At 45.7% G+C, this 25,572-nt stretch overlaps 1 protein-coding gene across 2 annotated transcripts in view; it reads left to right on the forward strand.

The window, feature by feature from the left end:
* Positions 1 to 25,572, forward strand: part of aak1b (AP2 associated kinase 1b) — a 53,211-nt gene that overhangs the window by 11,238 nt on the left and 16,401 nt on the right. The window contains exons 5-15 of one of the 2 annotated variants that reach the window (XM_080847385.1): positions 580 to 701; positions 1,473 to 1,554; positions 2,038 to 2,170; positions 2,712 to 2,815; positions 3,127 to 3,218; positions 3,658 to 3,824; positions 4,295 to 4,377; positions 5,486 to 5,782; positions 6,757 to 6,929; positions 23,475 to 23,722; positions 24,507 to 24,602. In XM_080847385.1, coding sequence (XP_080703511.1) covers positions 580 to 701; positions 1,473 to 1,554; positions 2,038 to 2,170; positions 2,712 to 2,815; positions 3,127 to 3,218; positions 3,658 to 3,824; positions 4,295 to 4,377; positions 5,486 to 5,782; positions 6,757 to 6,929; positions 23,475 to 23,722; positions 24,507 to 24,602 — 1,597 coding nt within the window. The remainder of the gene's footprint in view (positions 1 to 579; positions 702 to 1,472; positions 1,555 to 2,037; positions 2,171 to 2,711; positions 2,816 to 3,126; positions 3,219 to 3,657; positions 3,825 to 4,294; positions 4,378 to 5,485; positions 5,783 to 6,756; positions 6,930 to 23,474; positions 23,723 to 24,506; positions 24,603 to 25,572) is intronic. The other variant, XM_080847386.1, reaches the window with a different exon arrangement.

The following is a 25,572-nucleotide window of genomic DNA, read 5'->3' on the forward strand; positions in this document are numbered from 1 at the left end:
TTTTTAGAGGCAACTACGTTTATCATATTAATTTTTATGGTATATGGACATGTGAAGGACATATAAACACATGTGTTGTTTCACACTAGTCATCCAGGATGTGCCCTATATAGATTGGCTATTGGCTAATTATATTGCCAAAACAAAATACCAGTTAGCATGCTAGCAAGACTTTATCAGTGCCAACTGTGCTGTTAATGGTGTTTGGGACACATTTTAGGTAGTTACCGTACTAGTTTTAGAACAAAACCCATTACCGCTTCTTTTACATTAGGCAATGAGTAGTCTTAAAAATGTGAAGCATCTCATAGATGAATTGGTTTAGCTTCTCTCTTGCTCTCTTTATCTATCTATCTATCTTTATATCTTTATATATACATGTGTGTGTGAGTGTGTGAGTGTGTGTGTGTGTGTGTGTGTGTGTGTGTGTGTGTGTGTGTGTGTGTGTGTGTGTGTGTGTGTGTGTGTGTGTGTGTATGTGTGTATGTAGTATGTATATATATACACACAAACATGACATGACAATATCTATCTAAAATCTGTCTCCCATGTTTTCTTTGTGCCCCTCTCCTCTGCCAGGTGGAGAATATCCTGCTGCATGACCGAGGTCACTATGTGCTCTGTGACTTTGGAAGCGCCACCAATAAGTTCCAGAACCCGCAGGCCGAGGGGGTCACCGTGGTGGAGGATGAAATCAAAAAGTGAGTTTTCTCCTCTTCATCTGTGTGTTGGCCGTAGGATTGCAGCTTTTGAGTTTTTGGTTACAATTATTACGCCTGGTTTTGGTACCACTCTGCTCCCTGCTCGACACATCTGTCCTGTGCAGAGTGCATGTAAGAATTGTTGCAGTGCACCATTGTAATGAATGGAGGAATGTTGGCTTTTGTGACGTTACCTGCTCTGTCAGCGCATAGGCAAAACCATGGCAAGTGGGGATTTGCTCTAAACTTTTTTGTGTAATACTCAGATACATATGAAGACACCACCTTCACAGATTATAAACCGTCCTAGGTTTCAACTGATGTTTTTCTCGCTTGAATTCAAAGTGATGAGGTGTTGCCTACAATGACTAATCGATCCGCTAGTGCCAGCCAGTCAGTTATGAAATGAAACAAGTCTGTCGCTGTCGTTTTGTATATAATCAACAGTCTATAAGTAGTCACACAGCAAGGGGCACGAGCCACTAGCCTAATAATGTCAGCATTACGTTTACTCTGCCTATTTGGCCAACAATATCAGGTGACAGCGACCTAACTGATGCACTAAAAGGCTTGAGATAGCTGGTTAACTACAAGTTAACAAGATTGGCTGGCTGGCGGGCTGGCGGGCTGGCTAGCTGGCTAGCTGGCTGGCCTTCAGCTCTTCAGTCTTGAATGCTTGATATAACCTGAGCTGGGGATTGGAGATGGATCTTTCCTGATCCTGATGTGAAAATGAAGCCTTGGTGCTGAAAGCTTCTCTCTTATCTGAAGGTATACCACTCTATCCTACCGTGCACCAGAGATGGTCAACCTGTATAATAGCAAGATCATCACCACTAAAGCTGACATCTGGGTAAGCCTTTGTACGCGTGTATGTGCACATGTGCATATTTTACTCAGGATTACACATTTGTGTTGCTCAGAAGAATACATCCTATGAATACAAGTCATGTTGGTGTGTCTGTGCTTGTGTCTCTGCATATGTGTTTGTGTGGTGTGTGTGTGCCTGTGTCTCTGCATGTGTGTTTGTGTGTGTGGTGTGTGTCTGTGCTTGTGAGTTTGTATGTCTTTGTTTTGAGTGTGCGTGTGTTTGGGTCTGTGCATTTATGTATGTGCGTGTGTATGTTTGTGTGCCTAGAGTTGTATCGGCGAATATGTTTGTGTGTGTGTGTGTGTTTGTGTTGGTGGGTGTGTATATGTATGTGTGCGGATATGTGTGTTTGTGTGCATATGGGTTGAAATGTTTGAGTGTGTGTGTGTGTGTGTGTGTGTGTGTGTGTGTCGGTGGGTGTGTGTATATTTATGTGTGTGTGTGTGTGTGTGTTTTTGCCCCCAGGCAATGGGTTGTTTGCTGTACAAGCTGTGCTACTTTACCCTGCCATTTGGTGAGAGCCAGGTGGCCATCTGTGACGGCAACTTCACCATCCCTGACAACTCCCGCTACTCGCAGGCCATGCACTGCCTTATCCGTGAGTATCTCACAATGCACCTCACCACCACACTCACCAAAGCACACCATTGGATGAGGAAAAGCAGAGGGACCTCGCTTGTTGCTCGAATGACCAGATTATGATCATTGACAGACCAGTCTGACCTCTGATATTCAGACTACAGCTAGCTTTGCATAGCAGGGGGGCCTCGCAGGAGAGACAGTGGAACAGAGCAACAGTGATGTAGTTCAAGGGAGAATGGACTGCATATTGCTTCCACAGGTCATAAGTTGTAGTCTCCCTGCCTCTCTTTTCCTTGCTCTGTTTGCCTGTGTGTTTGTGCGTGCGTGTGTGTGTGTGTGTGCGCTCAGCTCTCAAGAATGTGTTCTTACAGGCCGATGGGGCATGGGTGAGATCAAACAGCAGAATTGGGAGGTTAATTAAACTTACCCATCAATATAATTTTTTTTGGATCAGGTGTCTTAATCACACTCTTCCTCTCTGTGTGTGTGTGTGTGTGGGTGTGTGTGTGTGTGTGTGGGTGTGTGTGTACGTACGCACGCTTTGGGCTGGCTGTCAGGCTATATGCTTGAGCCGGATCCTGACCAGCGCCCAGACATCTATCAGGTGTCTTACCATGCTTTCAAACTGGCACGCCGGGACTGTCCTGTTCAGAACATCAAGGTCAGTGTGTGTGTGTGTGCCTGTATGTGCGTGTGTGCTTGGGCATATGACTGTGTGTATGTGTGTTTGATCATGAAAGTAGTGAGCATGCGTGTTTGTCTGTCTGGATGTTTGAGGATGTGTGAGTGTGTGTGTGTGTGTTTTTCTGTGTGCATGGGGATGGTGGTTACTGGTTATAGGTGCTTCTCCTGCTGTTTTTGGTGCTTCAGGCTTTTGTGCTTGTTGGGTTGCACTGCTAACTTGCATAATTTCAGAATTATTGATTTCTTTCTCCTCTTTCTGTCTGTTTGTCTTTCCCTCTTTCCATTCAGAACTCTCCCATCCCTTCTAAACTCCCGGAGCCAATTCGTGCCAGTGAGGCGGCCGCAAGGAAGAGCCAGAGCCAGAGCCATAGCAAGACCAGGTGAGCCACACACCTGCTGTTACAGCGTGAGAAGTTGAACATTTCCCTTCTCACTGCTATAAACTTTGTGGACTGTTTGCCCGCTTTATCACGAGAGAGAAGAGGAGACTTAATTCATTGTAGCACGCACGCACCAATATATACCCTATCTCTCCTCTCTGATCGCGATGTATGGCCTTCGTTGAAGAATGGTTTAATGTTTTGGTAAACTAGTTGCGCTTGTTTGCTGTATGGTGTGATGGTTTGTTAGTGTCGGAAGCCGCTTTTGTTAATAGGGAGCAATCTATACTATGCTTCCATATATTCATAGTTCCATCCATCCTGAAAAATCCATCCATCCATCAATGATGAAACTTTGTGAGAGTGTATGGGAACGGTTTATTAAAGCATATCTCTCTCTCTCTCTCTCTCCCCCCTTCTCCCTTCTTACCTCTTTTAGGTTGACAGACCCCATTCCCACCACTGAGACCTCCATCGCCCCCCGCCAACGTCCCAAAGCAGTGCAGTCCCAGGCCCAGCCAATAGGGGGCATGCTGCCCATCCAGCCTGCCGCGCTCACCCCACGCAAGAGAGCCAACCTGCCCGCAGGCACTGCCCAGCCCATTGGTATACAGACACACGACAAGGCGACCCAAAAAAAATCTCTTGCGACCCAGTCTTTGGGAAACAATGCACTACACTATACCCCCCCTCCCCCTCCACACACACACACACACACACACACACACACACACACACACACACACACACACACACACACACACACACACACAGACACACAGACACACAGACACACAGACACACAGACACACAGACACACAGACACACAGACACACAGACACACAGACACAGACACACTTACTTCCCTCACCAAACTCACACAACCCTCACAATGAACCAACCTCATTTCTCGTTCGGTGTAACAGTGCTTCTGGGCATTTTGTGTGTGTTTGATACACAACCCCCCCCCCCCCCCAATGTGCATATGTTAATTTTCCTAAAGTTTGGGTGTGTAAATAGGCTGTGTGTTTGTGGGCGGGTCCTGAGCTGATTGGATGAATCTGCTGATTTTCCAGCTCTGAATCTCGCCCAGCCAGCTGCAGCCCTGCAGTCACAGAAAGCCCTGCCCTCTCAGCCTGCCGTCCCTGAGCCCAAACAGGTAACATACACACACACACACGCACACTAACAAACAGTCAGATACACGCTTGTGAATCAAATCCCAGGCCTCTTAAGATACAAATATGCTATTAGTCATTGCGCACACGAACTGTGCGGCACTCTCAACGGCATTAAAGTCAAAAGTATTTTTGTCCAGCAATTTTCATCAGGATAAGACATTATGTTTGAGCACAGCCTAAGTGCAAAGTTTTGAACCTCAGGCTTTTATCAGGCAAGATGGTTCGATTTGGAAGCCACTCAAACAAGCTTGCCAACATCGTTCAACAAAACATCAAACAAAAGGAGACAAGGAGAGCAACGACAAGTGTACACTAAACTGTAGCCTGCTGTCCATTAGCGCAAACAGGTAGCACATCACACACACACACACACACACTCACACAGCCTTATACACTCTGGGCCCTGTAGTGTTTTGCTGTTAGTGGGTGGGTGTGTGTGTGTGTGTGTGTGTGTGTGTGTGATGGAGTTGCAACATGCTGATTGCTTCGCAGGACATTAATAACAGAATAGGAACATCAGGACATTAATAACAGTAAAGGAAAAGCAAGCTTGTGCCCCAGTGAATCGGAGGTGGCCAAGACCCTTACCGTTGTACTCCAGATGAAATGTCAGCAAATGGGGATGTCAAATCCAACCGTGAATCACAATGACAGCTTGGTTTTGTACGGTTTGCCAGGATGACAGAAAGTGACCCAACAATGGGAGAAAGGCCTTGTCACAAATGAAACTGTGTCAACTGAACTACGAGGCACAATCAGCGTGAGTTTACATAGTCACAGGATGTGGGACTGCAGGCTCTGCCTACTTGTCATTGCTATCTATCCCAGTACTGTTGAAGGACAAATGTTTCTCTTTTTTTTGTATGAATGAGCACATTGTGTGTGAATGCTGACACTAACATTGGTTTATTGGGTTGGCATGAAGAAAATATGCCGTAGAACTGAGTTTTTTCATGTGAATATTTCATTTGTATGTGTGAGTGCTTAGAGATCTTTTTTTTTGGAGAATATGGGTGAATGAACAGACAGTGTGATTGGCTGGCTGCAGTGGCCCCTCCCACCTTGTGATGTCACCTGTCTCCTCAGTCAGCTGCAGCGGCGCCACAGGCCCCTCTCACTGCTGCTGCAAGTCCCACCCCTCAGAAAGCGGCGGTCCAACCACCATCCAGCCCTGCCCCACCAACAGCCCCGGCTCGCAGCGCTCGCCGTAAACAACCTCCTCCTTCCCAGCCTGCCGCTGCTCACCAGCCAATAGCATCAGCTCCAGCCATTGCAGGACAGCAGCAGTCTGCAGTTTCCAAGGCCCCACCCCCTTCCCAGCAGACAGCCAATCCTCAAGCAGTGGCACAAGCTCTGGCCAATCAGGAAGAGCCTGAGGAGACGGTAACGCCTCAGTGCCAAACTCCACCCCCCCCATCTCATCCTCCAAACACCTCACCAGACCCCCCCCCCCCCCAACTTGCCCCAGAGCATCTCACACTAAACACACTCATTAACTCTGCCGGCATATTTGCTTAATCTTTTAATAGTCTCTTTTTCATTTCTGCTGTTTGTGTTTCTGATTTGAGCATTTGTCACATCAGTTGCCGTTTGGTTATCCTTTGTAGAGGGATGTTGATTTGTAAAAGGGTTTTTATGAAGTGTTTTTTTTTTAATATTATTTTCTTTCCTTTGACAATGGGTTCAGTCTTGCTATGTAGTAACTGTGTGTGTGAGGGGGGAGGTGTGTTTGTGTGTGTGTGTGTGTGTGTGTGTGTGTGTGTGTGTGTGTGTGTGTGTGTGTGTGTGTGTGTGTGAATGTGTGTCTTTGTGTTGTTGTAGGTGTGTTTTTGTGTGTGGCTGTTATTGCCTTCACCTTTTTTGCCTTTTATTCCCAGATAATATTTGCACTCCTTTCATTATTTTCACTTCAATATGAATTGACATTTTCTTCATCTCAGGGTGAATCTCCTCTCATCTCACATCCCCAACATTCAAATTCACTCTCCCTCATCTCTCCATCTCACAGACCAGTCTAATCTCATCTCTCACCTCTTTCACTCTCTCTCAGTTCAACCTTCCATCTCCTTTCTTTCTCCATGGAACTCTGTATCCTTTCTTTCCCTCATTCTCCAACCAGGTCTCTTTCTCTGTCTTTTCTTTTTTTTTCTCATCCCTCTCTTTCTTTTCTCTATCTTTCTCTTTTCTACCGCTCTCTCTTATTTTCTCTTTGCATCTAAGTCTCTATGTGTCTATCGCTCTCTGTATCTTTTACATCCATGTATTTCTCTTCTCTCTTTCTCTCCTCATCTAACTTTGTTCTTCTACACCTCTGTCAACCTCTGCTCCTAACTCTCTCTCCCCCTATCTCTCCCCAGGCTGCAGTAGGCCAGTCCAAGACCCCCCCATCGTCTCCGTGCTCTGGCCAGCGGGGGGGCCACAGACGTATCGTCAGCGATGTGACCCACAGTGCCGTGTTCGGCGTGCCGGCCAGCCAGTCCACTCAGCAGCTTCAGGCAGCCGCCGCTGAGGCCAGCCTCAACAAGTCGAAGTAAGAGAACAACACACACACATACACACACACATGCACACACACGCAGGATCTCTGACTAGCCTCAATGAGTCCAAGTAAGAGACAACATACTCTCTGGCACACACACACACACACACACTCAAATGCAAATGATTGTTCTCACCACTCTGGACACTCAAGTCCAAGAACAAGGACACTACACAGAAATATAGAGGTTGAACATGCACATACACAGACTGATTTACAAGAGTGTACACACACACACACACATACGCCCACACATTCTTACTGGAGCGTGGGGGCAGTGAAGTGTTACAGCTTTTCCTCTCCGTGTTATCATCAAACTAGGTGCACCGGAACTGGCAGATAAAACCCCCTTTATGCCCACACCACACACACACACACACACACACACACACAGTGGGTTTATGTGTGACCGCACACAGGTTTTACCGCCTGTCTGTCTTGTGTCTTCAGTGTGAAAACTTTAAGTGTGGCATAAGCCGTAGAAGGTCAGCAGCCTTCTCAAGGAGATTACTGCTGAGCTTGGCTTCGCTGGGCTAAAGGCTGAAGTTCTCTGATTTATTCATTGATTTTTGACTCTCAGCAAACACAAAAATATGAGAGAGTATCTATGAGAGAGTTGGGTCATTCGTGTTCATCAAGTTTCAAATTGAACAACACCTCGCCATTGATCCGTTATAATGTTGTGTTACAGTGGACAGGCCATTCTATCTCATATGAATCAGATGTAATCAGTTCGAGAATGCCCTCCTCACAGTATTCAATATGAGGGCACAGGAGAGAGAGAGGTGTTTCAGACTGGCCTCGAGTGAACAGCAAATCAGAAGTAACAAATTCAGCTTAAACTATGAACGCAGCAGGTGAAGAAGACTCACGGGGAGTAGAATAAATGGGAATCCAACAGATGCATCCTTATCTATAGCCATGGCAAGGAGAACAATAATCTAACTAAAGGCCTTAATACACTTCTGCATCCTTCTCCGTCCTCGAAAAAAATGGGCGGGCGGACTGATTCAGATGGAATTGAACGTACTTATAGGCCTTATACACTTCTACGACGGCTGTGGGTGCTGAAAGTAATTCACCGCCAGACCATTGGGTGGGGTAACGGCTTTTAGTCGAGACCGGCGCTACTCTTTCACGTCTTTGTTTGAATTCATTGCTTGTTTTTTCTCCCTCCACCCATCTGTCACTGGTCTGACAAGCAGCTTTGGACCAGTGCAGCAGGTGTGATCACATGAGTCTTGGACATATATAGACATTTTGACTAGTCATATGCTATAGTTCATCTTTGCCTGCGGGGCGAGTCCGGCCAAACATTTAGAAATTATGCTCGCTGACGCTCGGATGGGGCTGGGACACGTCAGCGATAAGGCATTGAATATTCCTTATTTAAAATATCTTTATAAGTAGTGAATTCAACGTGCCTGCTTCACATTAAGCAGAAGTTCGTTAATTGACACATCTAAGGACGGCCACAGCGCTTTGAAACAACGTGTTAATAGGTTAAATTTTTCAAAGGTGGAAGAGGTGTAGGCCTTCTTTCTAACTCCGTGGTTATCTCCCTTTCCCTTCTGTCTGCGGTTGATTAGTAAATGAATGGCAACTTTATTTGGCCCGAGGATTTATTCTCCACACTGTGCACAGAGTTCAACGTTACAGTAACATAACTTTGCTCCGGTCGCACCATTCTCCCTCTCTCGCTCTCTCTCTCTCTCTCTCCCTTGCACACTCACCCAGTAACCAACGTGTTGCTCCATTATACATTATAGGAGCCGCACCATTATTCAATACTGTTTTAACATTAGATGGTGGACTGGGATGAAAATGTGACCTGATCCTACGTAGTGAATTCGTTTTATTGTCGTCAGCTTATTTATTGCGAAATAAATACAGCGCTTTAAAACAACGTTTTTCATTATTCAAAGGTGAAAGATTAAAGGCAAGAGAATCGCCAAGTGTACCTTCTCATTATGTGTGTGTGTTGTCAGTGTTTGTAATACAGTGGTGTTGGCTGTAATTAACCTGCACATCACGTTAATCTCAACGTTTTTGACAATAAAATAAATCACAATTAGGATTACAGCCTTCTTCCTGTGTGCGGGAGTTTGTTTATGCCTGGGTGTGACAACGCGATTACAGGCGGAAAATTGGTATAATGGAAGGAGTTAATGGTATGGACATATTTATAGTCAATGCTGGTGTAGTATATAACGGGAGTTGTATTTAACCATAGCAGATGCCTAGCGTGTGATGCAATGTGTCGGCAATTTAATTCCATTCTTGCAATGTGAATAATTTAATTCCAATATGCTTATCTCGCTCTTTCGCGCGCTTGTGCGTTTAAATGTGCTTGTTTTGTGTGAGTGAGTTCTGTTGATGCTGGAGTTTAATAAAGTAAATGTGTCAGTAGTATGAACAGTAGAGACATTAGAGACTCAGTGGGGCTCAAGTAGTTTGGACAAAATACATTAATAGCCGTCAGGCTCTTGCTGGGATCGGGCACTACACCGGAAATGTCGTTGGGAAATAATGTCGTTAGTGGACCAATCACAGCCAAGGGGGTATCCGATTCTCTCCGAAAAGTTAGAAAAATCAGGAGGTGCACGTTTGTCTCCGACCAGCTCTGAGGACTCTCCGAGGGCTCAAATGGGTGTTCCACCTGGGGGAAGGTGTTGCCAAGGCGTGCCCAAGTGTCCCTCTCCGACCAAAATGCAGGACTGCAAATTAGGCTTAAGGGGAACACTGAAAACAGGCACAGCAGGAGTGCTGGACACTGCTACAGGATGCCTTGAAGTTCTCACGCGGCACATTCTCATGCAGCACATGAAATGTAAATCCAGCAGATGCGTGAGGGAAGAAGGGATTTCATGAAGGTGTGCAGAGTACATTTTCAGTCCCCTGTTTGTGACCTAAGAGCACTGCATCCAGCCATCCAATTTGATTGCAGAGTATCAAAGCTGTCGGGCTAAATCGCTTGAGTAGTTTAGACTTTTTTTTTTATCTCAAGCAGCCAGGCTTGACTGTCAGAGAGCTCATTAGACAGGACTGTGAAGAGGGTCTCAAACATCCCCACACACACACACACACAAACACACACACAAACACCCCCACCGTTAATATTCACAGTTCGTTTCTGAGCAGCTGGAAAAACAAATTGGCAAGAGCAGTGGTCCTGAGACTTGACCTGTTATAGTGCATCTGGTTTGGTTAGTATAGGAGTGTCTTTCTGTGTATTTAACAATTGCAGTCTTTTATGAATTTGACACATTTCAGCTTTGTTTCCACTTCAGTAAAGCCCAAAAGCCCAAGACAACATGGGAGGAAAATTAAAAGCTTTTCACTGGCTGCATTTTTTAGCAAGAGATTGATGGCTCAGACAGAAATGGTGTAATAGGTTTAGCACTGATCAGAAGGATGTGATCTGGTTACTGCATGAGGTTAATTAGTTGTTGCGAAAGTCTCCTGCTCTGGTCAGGCTCAGTTGGTCATGCCTGTTGGCCTAGATGTCTGAATTAGAGTTTATTATTGGTATTGGCTGAGACAAGGTATATTAATGTTTTTTTTCATACAAAATTTTAAATTCTTTGCTTAAGTGGTTCTTGAGATATTGAAATGTTTCCGTTGTTGCACCCCATATGGACGAAATTTCACAAAGTTTGGTGTAAGTTCAAAGAACGTTGTAGTGATGCAGGGTGTGAAATTTTGTGAGGTTTAAACATTACGAGATATTGCACTGCACGAAAACTAAGATTATCGGGCCCATACATGCTGTGATACAGCCGCGAATAATCAGCATTCCTGGTCGATCGCGGACATTCACGCCGAAATATCGGTCTGCCGCATATGAACGGAAATTCCCGGGAAGGAACGTGCTAGGCAAGGGGGGGACGATGTGTTTAGCATACTTTCACCTCCCGCTGACAGAGGTGCAAAAGGCTCTTATTAGCATATTGACTGTCTACCCTCACACACTATGCAGCCATTGGTTGAAAACAACCCGGATTTGAAGTTAAAAGTCTTGTGATGAGACGGAATTCATTTTCTGTTTAAACAATTGAACGAACTTTCAACTGACAAAAACGTATCCAATCCCATTTACAGCTATTGCCCCATAAAAATGAAATTAATAATTTACTTGATAATATTTTAATTGATATTCTGTCTTTAGGGTTTTGGTCCGAGGTTATCACAATTCTTGATCTGCCTTTCGTTTTCAGAGTCGGAGGATCACAGTTTGCTTTCGAGGCTGTTCCACTCTATTCCGGAGCTTTCTCTCTATAGTCAGGTAGAACCCCAATATAGGTGTCACATAAGGTACTAATGCAATTTTTTTGCATAAATTGATAGTTTAGGGGTTGTAGACTCAGAATCTGACTGGTGCCGCTCCGGCACCCTTGAGCATTTAAAAAAAATGACATAATAGGCCACGCCCCCTTTTTGACCATACAAAAAAAATACCAGATGCACATTATTGTATAAACCCATCATGTGTGGTATCAAATGAAAGCTCTTCTCATACAGAAATCAGATTTGACAAAAATAATGGTAAAAAAAATTGTTTAGGGTCCTCCAGAGAACAAATTACCTTTTACAAAGTGACCTTTAAGGTAAATAAAGGCAGGGCTTTCTACTGTCTGCCGAACTAGTAAGTAGCTTATTTGCCGTCTTGCTTTGTCTTGTGTTGCACTTGCTTGATGTTTGACTGTGTTAGGACAGTTGTTGAGTAAGGACAGTTGTTGAGTAACTAGATTGTCATAATGTCAAAGTCAGCACATTTCAAGAGATTTTGTTAGTTTTAGCCGCTAGCATATCGTAAGCGAATAGCAATTGATCTGGAATGTTTCTTTAAGAAAACAGAAACAAAAGAATAAGATTGTAAAAAAATCAAATACAAGTAATTTAGTAAAAATTCAAATTGAAAAACAGAAGCAACACACTCAACTAAGTATCTATATACACATCAAAATAACAGAAACACCGCTAACAGAAAGCAAAAATATACAAAATATACAAATGATCAACTAAATCAGGGGGATCCAAAAGCTAATGATGTGGTATCAAATGAAGGCTCTTCTCATACAGAAATCAATACAATGCATGTTAACAAATTGTCTCAACCCTCAACAATTAATAAAAATACACAAAGTTATAAGGAACAAACTAATACTTTTTCACAGATTCTGAAAGCAACTATATACAGAACATTTAGCCGGGCTGGCCTTGTACACATCACAGTCATTAAATGTCTCCTCGAAAAAACATTCATTCAATCAGACATTTCTCCCTCGCTGTCATCAGTATCCTCACCCGGAAAGTGTAGCCATCTTCAATTTTGTATTTGCACACTGTTCACCACCTTTGCAATGGCAGTAGGTGGTGCATGGTAGTCCATCTGACTGACAGCTGCAAGAGACCCTGGAGCATGCTGGCACTGACTTGCATCCACAAGCAACAAGCTGTAGAACTGTTTTGGGTGCAATGTCAGTGTTGCCATGAACAGGCACAGGAATTCCACCCTCTATTTTCCAACCAAACAGGGATACATCATCAATACATACGGGAGGTGTTTTTTTGTCAGCAGCTCTCCACAGAAGGAGTTGCAGCCGTGCACGCCTGATGTGTTCTTTTGAACGCGTTCATGCACAACACTGATCACCGGTGTCAGAGAGAGGTAAAATTACTCAGGTGGCCTGCGTACGATCCTGACTACAAGCCGTCATTGTATGTTCTCAGATATAGACAATGGGTTTATCATGGCATTACATCTCTTTGTACAATAATTAAAAACAGGGCACTTCATAGCTTTGAACATCTATGTCAGGTTTATGGGCTGAGTAAAGTGGATTTCTACAGGTATTTACAAATCTCTGATTACTTCTGTAAAGAGGTTAAGGATCCTAACCAGAGGGAATTGTCAACTGTTGTCCAGCTGTTTGTTGATGCCTATAATGGTAGGAACTGTAAAGGTATGATAAGCAGACTTTTCAGAGATTCAGATCAAGCTCTGGCCCCGTCCTACCTGCCATCTGTATAATTTGCAAGAAAGACAGCAAATTCATCGTCGCGAGTGGCAGACGTCAAAAAGAAGCTTTGTCAAAAACACAGACTTTAACAGCAGGTAAGACTGTTTCACCCTCACCCCCAATACACACTAACAGTAGGTAGTCTATGTGAATGCATCCCATCCCCCAAAACACACACACACACACACACACACACACACACACACAGATGTTTGGAGAAGTTGAATGACTATCTAGCCTACACTGCTGCACAATCATTGTATTTGTCCAATTCTAATATGAATGCATGTGTGAATTGCCATAATGTGTTGTGCATGTGTCTGGGTGTGAAATTACATTACACCCCTCCCCCCCAGTGTTTTAGGTTTTTGATATTGACTGAATCACAATTTGACTTTAATAGGGTAGTGTGTATGTTAATATGGATGTCAAAGCATGCCTGATGTTAATATGACACTGAATACCTGTTCAGAAATGTGGCTCCTCAGCCTGATGGCCTGTCTGGTTAGCACACCGCTTCTGAGTAAGCCCATTCCCCCATTTTTCTTTTCTTTTGTACAAGGCAAGTTGCAGGAAGCAGCTGAAGTAAAGGATGACCAGAGCATCCTCATTCACATCAAGGACAGAGACTGTGTGGTTCTGGAGGTGCAGTACCACAAAAGTTGCTACAGAGAATATACAAGGTTTTTGAGTGAGCCTGCCAGAGCAGAGAAAGAACAGCAAGTCATATCTTAATTTTATGAAAACACATACAGTACAATGTGTGTCCTATGATTGAGACAGTTTGTTCTCACAACACGGATCTCACAACGAAAGCTCTCACAACACATATCTTCTTCTATATTTTTTGTAAGGATCGGGTCAACATTTGATCTGAGCTATAAATTATTCTGCGAAAGGGTAATCCGTCAAAGGCTGCTGATCAACCAAGAGGTGCTGAGGATGAGCCAACTGAGGAAGGCATTTATTGACCTTGTGCAGTCAAGTGAAGGTGTTGATGCTTCAACCTACAGGTAATTGCAAGGCAGTTTATTATTTGTCAAATCCAAGGGAATCTGCTCTGCTTGTCATATGCACATACTGTACATGTATTATTTTGCATTAAAAAACAATTGGATTCTAGCGCGTAATTAAGTTGTTTCTGATTGGACGAGAGACGTTCCATGCTATAGGTTATTCTTCAACATACCTACAGTTACGGGACTTTTCACAGCTAAAAATAAATCACTCCGCGATGAAACATTCGCATTGATGATAACCGTTAATTCAAAGTTTTTAAAATTCCAAACCAAGACGTTGACAATGGAACAATTTTTTGTTGCGGAGAAACAATGGCGAAATAAACCATTTTTAATCAATAACTTTGTGTTGAAATGTTAATTTGTTGACTGCAGAATTGTTTTATAAAAGCAATATAGCACGAGTGGGAGTGGAGTAGGTAAGGGATAATCCCACGGGTGTTGTTGCCTACGCCACTCGGCCTGGCGGCCTCGGTGGCTACGGCCGAACACCACCCGTGGGATTATCCCTTACCTACCCCACTCCCACTCGTGCTATATTGCTTAAATAAGGAGGATGGCAGTGTTCTTGATAGTGTGATGTTTGTTACAGTATGTGCTTCTCTTGGGAATACTTGGTATTATATATCTGTTGCATAGCAAGTAAACTCCACCAATATTATTTTATTCACTCTAAGTTAATTTGTGAAGGTGGCTATTGTATATCAGCCACAACATGAAGCCCCCCTTTGCTGGTACTCATATGACTCTTTTTTTGTTGTTGATTTGTTGTGTTGCAGACAGGATGTATTGAAGAAGAGACTCAGCCGTGATTTTCCACAGCTAGTGTTCCACATCCCCGCCAAACGCAACACTTCTGAACTGGTCTTTGCTTCTCTGCAGGACTGTGTTGCACAGATTTATGTCATTATAGTTATTGTGCCAATTCGAAAGAAAGTGAGGAACTTGATAGCTGTCCTGACACTGACAGTGAGGACTGAGTGTCCTTAATCTGTCTTTAATTCTGTTTTGTACTGTTTTCATATTTTTCATAAAGATTGTTTATATGGTTGATCAGTGTTGTATTCATTTGTGGAAGAATGAATGAATGAATGAACAAATGGTCATTGGTTTAAGTACAATGCTGCCTTTTATTGATACAAGGAAGGAGGTTTATTTGTCTCATACATAGAAATACTAACGTAAAGCATGTAGTGACATTTTGTTTGGTGTTAAGCTTTTTGCCTGACCTCAGTGTTTTGAAAAGTCAATGGCCAGTGATGAAATGATGATGAAACCAAACTGTTTTTCGTTGTGTACTACAATGACAATTAAACTCCTTGAATCCTTGAATCCTTGAATCCTTGATGCCGTCAGGACACTATCCACAGCTGTGGGGTGTACTACGAAACTCGATTAGAGAGATAGGTATGCAGTATCACGAACGTTGTTCTCTTTTGCGTCGCTACATCACCATGGTATCTTATGCTAGCAAGTAAACCTGGTCGGGAGGAGATTTTGTGCTAAGTAAAACTTTAGGTTATTTGCATAACCCTGGTTCTCTGATAGCATGAGTGAGGTGTCTCACTATGGGATACGCCCCAGCCCGTATTCCTCAGAAGCCTTATATCACTACGCCAGCCCCATTGGGTGGCACCTGTGACGCGTGTCAGGGCAGACCCCGCCTTCCTATATCTAGGGATACACAGCGTCACTTCGTCATTCAAAAAACAAGCAAACCTCTTCTCGCTTCGCACAGCAAGGAGGGTAATGCTGTGAGACACCTCACTCATGCTATCAGAGAACCAGGGTTATGCAAATAACCTAAAATTCTCTTTCAAGCATTCGTTTCGGTGTCTCACTATGGGATAACGTAGCTCCCGTGTTGCACAAAAGCCTGTCTCGAATGCCTACTGCCAACCTACAAGGGCTGAGAGCCCGAAGGGCTCGACCTAGATGCACCAACCCCAAGTACTGCATGCGCTACAGGTGTTGCCGTGACATCAAGTTTGTAAAATCTGACGAAGGTTTGGTAGGAAGACCATCCTGCCGACCTACACACAACGTAGACACACCCTCAAACAAGGCCCACGATGTTGCTAGACCCCTAGTAGAATGTGCACACAAACCAGCCGGTGCCGACAGGCCCTTGCTGGAATATGCTAAACAAATAGCATCCACAATCCAATGTTAAAGCCGCTGCGTAGAAATAGGCTTACCCGTATAGGGCTTTGCCCATGACACGAAAAGCTGATCACTCTGCCTAAGAGTTGCCGTCCTATCCACATAGATCCGGAGGGCTCGGACCGGGCACAGCGCATGGAGACGTTGCTGCTCCGGAGAATCAAAAGGTGGAGGCCGAAAGGCTGTCAGCTCCAATGGAATGCATGGCTGAATAACCTTAGGCATAAACGCCGGATTCGGTCGTAACGACACTCTGCAATCGCCAGGCGCAAATTGTAGACATGAAGGATGTACCGATAAAGCTTGTAGTTCACTGACACGCTTTGTTGACGCCAGAGCTAATAACAATGCTGTCTTAAAAGAAAGTGTTTTAAGATCAATGTCCATCAACGGCTCAAAAGGAGGAGCCGAAATCACCTCTAGCACCATGGACAGGTCCCACAATGGAGCTAGCGGTTTTGAGACCGGTAGGGTCCTGCGCGCTCCTTTCATAAATCGAACAACTAGTGGATGTTGGCCCACTGATTTGCTCCCAATGCCAACGTGGCATGCGGAGATCGCGGCCAAAAACACTTTAATGGTCGAGAAGGCTCTGCCCTTGTCGATTAGATCTTGTAGGAAAGATAGAATCGTCGAGATGGAACACTGATACGGAATTTCGTGCGTAGTTACGCACCATCGTTCAAACACTGACCATTTGCATCCATAGAGCGACCTCGTCGAGGCAGCTCTTGCACTTTGAATGGTTTTAATCACATTAGGGGGTAGACCTGTTGCATGTAAATGTTTCCATTCAACGGCCAAGCCCATAGCGCTAGCCTCTCTGGGTTGGGGTGAAATATCTCCCCCTTCGCCTGAGACAGTAAGTCCCTGTGTAACGGAAGCTGCCATGGTTCCCTGTACAACATTTCTATTATCTCCGCTAACCAATGTTTCCCCGGCCATCGGGGGGCAATTAGAATTAGCGATAGACGTTTCTCCCTCACCCTGGCCAGGGTGGGCGGAATTAACGCGATGGGTGGAAATGCGTAAAGAAGAGCATGATTCGGCCATTCGTGCCCTAGAGCATCTACTCCGAGTGGAGCGTTCAGCTCCCGGAGAGAGAGGTAAAGAGGGCATTGAGCTGTGCCGTGTGACGCAAACAGGTCCAGTGATGCCCTGCCGAAAATCAACCAAATCTGATCGCACACCTTGGTGCTGAGCTTCCATTCGCTGTAGAGCGGGTCGCCCCGAGACAGCAGGTCCGCTGCCAGATTCTGAACTCCAGGAACGTGTGTAGCTCTCAGAGATGGAAAATGATTGTTGCTCCACAAAATCAGTTTGCGTGCAAGCGTGTGTAACGGTCGGGATCTCAGTCCCCCTTGTCTGTTCACGTATGCTACAACATTTGTGTTGTCCGTGCAAACTGATACATGGTGCCCCTTTAACAGGGGAAGAAAATGATTTAGCGTTAGCCAAACTGCTTGTAACTCCAGATAATTTATGTGACACGATCGGAGATTCGGGTTCCACTTTCCGTTTATTGCCCAACCCTTGTGTGTCCCCCTAGCCGAGGAGGGATGCATCTGTTGTTACAACTTTCCTGACTTGCACTGTGCCCATAGGCACCCCCTCTGTCAGAAAGTTCGGGTTCCGCCATGGAATTAATGCCATGCACGCTTCCGTCGTCACTCTCACTTTTCGACGAGCGTGACGTGCTGGGTCTAGCTTGAGAGATGCTACCCAACGTTGGAAGTCCCTCATGTATAGGCGGCCCAGTCGAACTACCACCAGCGCTGAGGCCATCAGCCCCAGCAGTCTGAGGCATACTCGGAAGGGAATAACTTTGTCCCTTTGGAAATGTGTCAGACATTGGTTGAACTTGTCTATTCTTTCGCGTGACAGATACGCTCTGAACGTGATTGAGTTCAGTGACAAGCCCAGATAAGAGATAATTTGAGTAGGGCTCAACACACTCTTTTTGTAATTGAGACTGAATCCCAACGCAGTGAGGTGTTCTACGAGCGCTGCTGTATGCTCTTTCGCTAGTGTTTCCGATTGGCATGCCACAGCCAAGTCGTCCACGAAAGTAACTATACGGATCCCTTTCTCCCTCAGGGGAGCCAGGGCCGCTTCCGTACATTTTACAAATGTCCGTGGGCTTAGTGATAAACCGAATGGGAGTTTGAGAAATTCGTATGCCACCCCCTGAAATGCGAATCTCAGGTATTTGCTGTGGGGTGGGTATATTTTGATGTGATAGTACGCGTCGGTGAGATCCACGGTAGTGAACCAGTCTCCCGGGCGTACGAATCGCAGTAGGGTTGGATACGTTAGCATTCGGAACGTAAACTTTCTTAAGTATTTGTTCAGAACTCTGAGATCCAATATTGGTCTGAGCGCTTGTGTTCCCTTCTTCGGGACCATGAAATATTTTGAATAGAAACCCGCATGACTTTGGTCTGGCGGAACTATTCTGACAGCGCCTTTCATTAGCAGTGTGGCAATTTCCCCTTGTAATATTTTGGCTGCTTCTCCCCGGGCATGTGAATAAATAATTCCCCTGAACATTGGAGGAGCGGTGCGAAACTGCAGCCTGTAGCCCTGTTGGATTGTGTGTAGGACCCATTTTGACCTCACGCATGCCTCCCAGGCTTTCATGTGCTTGGCTCTGTCGCCACCCGGTGGCGGCATGGCGATGCTGCCCGTGTGCGTGTGAGCGCAATGCCGTTGCGTCCAGTTGGCACTTATGTGACCCATCCCTCCCGAGAGCGTGCTCGGAGGAGATGTTATGTCTGTGCACGTTTTGTTTTGCAAAATTGGGTGCTTTATGTTTTGCAACATTGGGTGCTTTATGTTTTGCAACATTTGGGCATGAAAGGGAACTTTTATTTCGTTTTGGGCACAAGAAAAATAAGTACATTTTTTTTATTAAAGGAGTACAAACAATTTTTCTTTTTACAGGACCGGGTCCCTCGGACAGCACGGGCCCTGTTAGCCATTTTGAACATTGGGGTTTGCCACACAAAATCCCAGGCTGAACGTGGGATGGAGGACGGGGGCCAGTGAACAGGGGGGCTCCCTTTTCCTCCCTGAGACCTGGCGAGGTCAGGCAGGTGTCTTCTTCCTCCTAGCCCCGGGGTTGGGGTGGGGGGCAGACTGGCCAGCTGGCGGGTCTGCATGTGGAGCGGGCTTCTTTCTCCAAGCCTGCTTCACCTCTTGCGGGGCACCCTGGGTGGGGGTCGCTACCTGTGGCCTGGGTCGTTTCTGGTAACGATAGCCTGGGGCCGGGCGTGCAGCCGCCTGAGCAAAGTTCTGGCGAGGGAACGCAGAGGGGGCTGGCTGTGGCATTCTCGGCAGACACAGTTGCAGGGCCTCGTCGTCTCTTTTCTTGTCCTCGCATCGCTTTTGCATGTGCGCCAGGACCGTGCCAAAAACGCCATCGGGGACGATAGGTGCGTCCATTATGGCCTCCTTCTCCCGGTCAGAGAGGTTGGCAAGGTTCAGCCAGCGGGCACGCTCTTGAACCACCATCGTGGCCATGGCTCTTCCAGCAGCCTGGACGGCACATCTTTGTAGGCGCAGAGATAGGTCCGTGATAACGCATATCTCGTCCCACTGGGCTGGCCCTGGGCTCGCAGTCATCTCTTCCTGCATCTCCGCCTGGTAGGCTGTCAGGGTCGATATGACATTCAGGGCTCTTGCAGACAGCGCCACAGCCTTGTACGCCCTCTCAGACAGGCTTGACTGCAGGCGTTCTGCTTTGGAGGGCAGCGTTGGTGTAGCCGTGGAAGGGCGTCGCGGGTGAAGATGCGCGGCGACCAGCGGCTCCATTGCTGGCATACGGAAAAGACCTTGTTTTTCCATCCCCTCTAGGTCCAACACGGAACCACCCTGAATCGGCGTCTTGCACGTGAAGGGCTTATCCTTCCACGTTACCGAGAGCTCCTCCAATAGTTCAGGGAAAATCGGTAGGAGCTGTCTCGCCGAACGTTTCGCGGTAGGCAGCCTCTTCCCCTCATACCGCGACTTCACAGTGTCTGCGGTAACCGTCGACCATGGAATTGCCAGCTTGTCTGCTGCGCGTTTGCACACGGCCTGCAAGTCTAGGCTGAGCAATGGGGAGGATGGTGCCTCCTTCTCCGAATCCAGGGTAGATGAGGGGTGAAGCGCCTGGGCGCTCGGTAAGAAAGGTGCATCATCGAAATCGTCCTCATCGTCGGAGACGAGTAGGTCCGAGTTTCCTTCGTAGTCGTCACCATCCTCCCATGCCACTTCCTCCACGTCTTGCGACAGGGGGTCGTAGGCATCCACCTGCTCGCTCCAGCTCGGGGCAGCCGTGGCGGGCTGCTGCTGCTGAGACATTGCTGTCTGCTGGGCGGTAGTCTGGGCATAGGTAGCCGTTGACAGAAGAGGGTCGTTGCCTGATAGACTAGCCTGGTGGGCTAGCCTACGGCGCAGGGTTTTTGCCGTGAACCGGACACAGTGTTCGCATGAACCGGTGTTATCCAGCGCTGCCTGGGCGTGTTTCACCCCTAGGCACGTAGAGCAAACCGGGTGCGTATCCTTGCTGGAAATCTTGTTCCCACAGGAACACAGCCGGTCCACGTCCTCGCCCTCTGTGGTGGAAATATTCTGCATTGCTGCAGCCATTTAACTTGCGCTAAGGGCGTTCAACTGGTGTGTAGAACGCGGGTGAGAGTAGCTGGTGTGCTGAACTCTGTCCGTAGCGTGAGCTCCGGGTAGAACCAAAAGCCGTGAGGCTAGGAGTAAAATCCGATGTTTGGATACAATCCGGATAGCTCGACTTTACCTAGGCTTTGCAGCCGAGGGTTAATCCTTGTTATCCTGGGTGAGTGTTGCCAGCGCCCGGCGATGGAGTTGGTCACTCCAGCTGTGGACAGTTTAACTAGCTACTCAGCCAAGAGTCAGGAGGTCGAGAGAAAGCTTCTGCTGTGAAGCGAGAAGAGGATTTTGAATGACGAAGTGACGCTGTGTATCCCTAGATAAAGGAAGGCGGGGTCTGCCCTGACACGCGTCACAGGTGCATAGTGATATAAGGCTTCTGAGGAATACGGGCTGGGGCGTATCCCATAGTGAGACACCGAAACGAATGCTTGAAAGAGAACTCAAATCGTGTGAAAACACCGCCTACTGAACAAGCGATCTCACGTGTAAGATTCTGTCATATGTTACAGGGGAAGCTCCACCTATCCAAACCCAGTTTGACAAATATATCACATAACTGCGGTCGTAGTACCACTTAACTTATAGCCCCAGTTAAGGTTTTAGCAAGCCTCACTTTGTCTAGATAGCCCGGCTATCTGTAACGAGATTCGTAGTACACCCCACTGTTTGCTGGGTGTTCACAATCCATGTTAGATCCTCAGTCAGGCGTATTCTCATGTATTTCAAACTTGATTTAAATGACTTAACATAAACATAACATTATCGCATATTTGCCTCATTGTTCTTCTTGGATGTGGCTAGGTATACACCACTGTTTAGAATCCCTTTGGCCCGATTTTGAGGATGTTCGGCTGTTTTCCTCTTTATCTGTACAATATCTGTAACGTAAATTCAAACCATGGTGGTCGCCATCTTGCCAGTCTGTTGTCAAAAAGCAGCTACCTCATTGGTGTAGAACGATCACGTGTCGAACCGTGCCACCACTCGTGATCGAAATCTTATTACGCTGTGAAGGCTCTAGTTCTGCATAAAACATAGACGTATCGACAATCGCCTGGAAAGTCAGCGGCAAACTTTTTTTTGGTAGCTCAGCACGACTCGTTCTTTTTTATGAGTTAAAGATTGTGTAGTTCGCCGTCTGCGGAGCGGGATGAAACGATAACAGGGTTCACCATCCGGCCTAATGATCGCCGCTCGTGGTTACCTAACCCATGTCTTTCAGGTAGTTTTTGAAAGCTTGCCCTCAGCGAGTTTCAAACCTGTGCAACTCAGGTTAATGGTGCTGTGTCCTACCCGCTGAGCCAGCTGGGCAAGGGGAAGAGGGGGGCCTTTCACACCATTTGGGCTTCCACGGCAATAAACAGGGTCGGAGACTGTCGTAAATCCCACATTTCATGTAGTGTTGGTTAGTGTAGCGCTAGATTTTTACTTTTAACATTAAGGTGTCGCTACTCCACAAAAGAGTTGTAATGAGCTAGGGTTATGTGCCTCCTAGAGCCTAACTTGCCATTAAAACACATATATTTTTGGTGCAAAATAGGTTGTCAAAACGTTATTCATATGGTTGTCGTTTATCTCTGTGCGAAATTTCATAACGATTGCATGACGGGAAGTAATGTTTGCTATGCATTCATATAAATTTACACATCACAAAAGTCACAGTTGATTTTCTGCAAACTTGATTTTCTGTTGAGATGATAATACCCAAAACATTTGCAAATTTGCCTGGATGGCTGCTCCAAATTGAACAAATAACCCCCTTTTTAAAAAAGTTAATTAACTGTAGATTTAGAATATGCAATACAAATAATTTGAATTCAGTTGATTCATAGAAGTAATGTTTATTTTAAAGAGTGTGAAGAAAACGGATCAGCTTTCCACTGACCGCCCTTATTTTTCATTGTTGCCTAGCAACATCAGTAAAGAAATGCTTCTGACAATAACGCACCATGGTTTGCAACCAAATAATGTGGTGGTAAAAGAGACCAGTGGTGGCAGTGGGAGTGTGGAATGATTGCGAATGATTGCAAAACTGTGCAAACAGCCTTAGTCTCGCACCAGTAGTCTTGTCCTCCTCTTCTCTAGCTGTTGCTTCTGCAAGGAGCAGGGCTGATGAGTTGACCAGAGGTTTTCTCATCTTTCTTAGGTCTTCTCACCTGTACAGGTTCCTCTCAGATCAGATGCTCAGAGGAAAGCCAGTTGTGTTACTGCTGAACTCAGCTGGCTTTTTGAAGTTATATCTGAGAATGTTTGCTATGTTGCTTTTTGTTTCCCTCGCTGCCTGTGAAAGCATTGTGCCGTTTTCTCGCTGTTTTATTGATAAATATGCTCATTCCTCAATCATTCTTCCACCATTATTGGTCTGCACATATCAGTATACATATTGTGTATTGCCTATATTTGAATAGTGAATATTTCATGACTTTGAAAAGGAATTGGAGGAGTTGGCAAACAGATTCTTCCATGGCCCCAACATCAGGTAGTAGCAGTTTGTCTGGAGAGGTTGTAATATCTGTAGTTTTTTTTTACCATGCCGTATCCTTTTCCTTTAGCTCCCCTGTTGGGTTATTTGCTGTGACTTCTCTCACTTCTTCCTAATATGCCTGCCAATTTACTGTAATCTCCAATCTGTTGTTCTTGAATGTCCCCCCCCCCCCCCGCAGGTCAGCGAGTGCCACTCCATCCAACTCCCCCCAGTCGTCTCAGCAAAGTGTGTACCAGCCTGCCCAGGCCAGTGGACCCCCCCCAACTACCCCAACAACCGCTGTTGTCCCCGCCTTGGCCCCCCCATCTGTCCCTGGACAGGTCTTCTCAACTGACCAACCCGCCTGGAATCCGTTTGGAGACGACAACTTCTCCAAACTCACCGCCGAGGAGTTGCTCAACAAGGACTTTGGCAAGCTGGCAGATGGTAACCAGCCTCTGCTTCATTCTCCATTACCATAGCCCCTTCTTCAATTTACACAGAAATAATGAATGGTGATAAATATTGATTGATATAGATACTTATTCATAGATATTTAAAGGTAAAGATTATATGTAGAGTATATAAGATAGAGAGAGAGACAGACAGACAGACAGACAGACAGACAGACAGACAGACAGACAGACAGACAGACAGACAGACAGACAGACAGACAGACAGACAGGTAACAAGACAGAGATTTGTATGCGTGTTTATGATAGTGTTCTTAAATAGATAGACTTTGTGAGTGAAGTTTCTAGCTTCATGAAGTCAATTTGATTGAACATTTATGTGTATATTGATCAATGAACATGCAAATAGAAGGGACAGATCAATAGAGATACATACATATGCGTGTTTGGAATTATAAGATGACAAAAATTCATGCAGGCTGCATTTTAATTTGAATGTCAAGAAAGTGCAGACTTTTAGTTTTGACCAACTTCACCAGTTTGAAGAAAGTTTCAGCTAAGTTGTCATAGATACTTTTGGCCCTGTGTTTGCAGAGGCTAGGATGAAGTTCAAACAAAAGATAAACCTCCAGGAATTCTCTCTCTCTGCAAACATCTCTCAATTGTTCTATTTCTCAATTTTGCGATATCGATCCTCCACACTCTCTCCCCGTCCTGTCACTTACTCACTCATGCTCTCTCTCTGTCCGGCTCTTCCTCTCTCTTTCCCCCTCTCCCCACCTCAACCCCCCCCCCCCCCCCCCCCCCTTGTACTGCAGAAAAGCCTGCTGATGCTTCGAGTGACAGCTCCAGTGAGGATCTGATCCCAGGCCTGTCCAATCTCCACACTGCAGAGAGTGGCTCTCAGCCTTCTGGTTGGTTCCCTGCACCGCTGCACACACACAAACACACACACACACTAACGCATACACGCACACACACACACACACTCTCACACACACACACACACACACAAACACACTGACGCATGCACGCACACACACACTAAGGATCTGCTCCCAGGCCTCTCCACCCCCCACACCAGTGTCTTTAATCCATCCCCTGGCGACCTTGTAGGTCATAAACGATATTAATGATAATCTTTTGACACAGCTCCATTTTGTAAACATGAGTTAAAGGTGCATTAAGGATTAATAGCTATTCGCTAAAGGTATGCTAGCAAATCTCTTGAAATGTGCTGACTTTGACATTATGACAAACTAATTACTCAACGACTGTCCTTACACAGTCAAACATCAATCATGTGCAACACAAGACTAAGCAAGACGGCAAATAAGCTACTTACTAGATCGGCAGAAGGTAATCAAAGTCAGGTCGGCGGGCATCGGCAGGCAAAACTACAGAAGGCAGTTATATGCCTATCGACCCTGCTATGCCATTGGCACGGACGCAATTCTCCATATTAAAAGTCATTGTAGCGCCCCAATTTTTTTTAAGCTGTTATTTTAAGGTTAAACTGCTTATCCTAACCCTAATCCTGAAGCATAATTGTTGCATATTGTGCCCTTAATGTATTCAGGAGCAGCATATAATTTAGTACAGTGAGTAAGCTCTTGTCCCATAGATGTGCAATTATTTCCCTCAGGATTGTTTAATGTCTGTGTGAGGCCTTTTGGTTGTTGTGATCATTTTTGATCCAGGGCTGCTCGATTATGGCAAAAATCATTATGACAATTATGCACTTTGGAAACATCATGCATTTATAGAACTTTAAATCTCATCTGCTTAAATCTGTCATCTGCGAGTAGGCAAAGCACATCTCCTTGTATTCAGACGTGGACTGGTAAACTGGCATGCCGGGTGCTCTGACGCACCCTGGGGGCG

This window comes from Sprattus sprattus (genome assembly GCF_963457725.1).
Source record: "Sprattus sprattus genome assembly, chromosome: 11".
Lineage (NCBI taxonomy): Eukaryota > Metazoa > Chordata > Actinopteri > Clupeiformes > Clupeidae > Sprattus > Sprattus sprattus.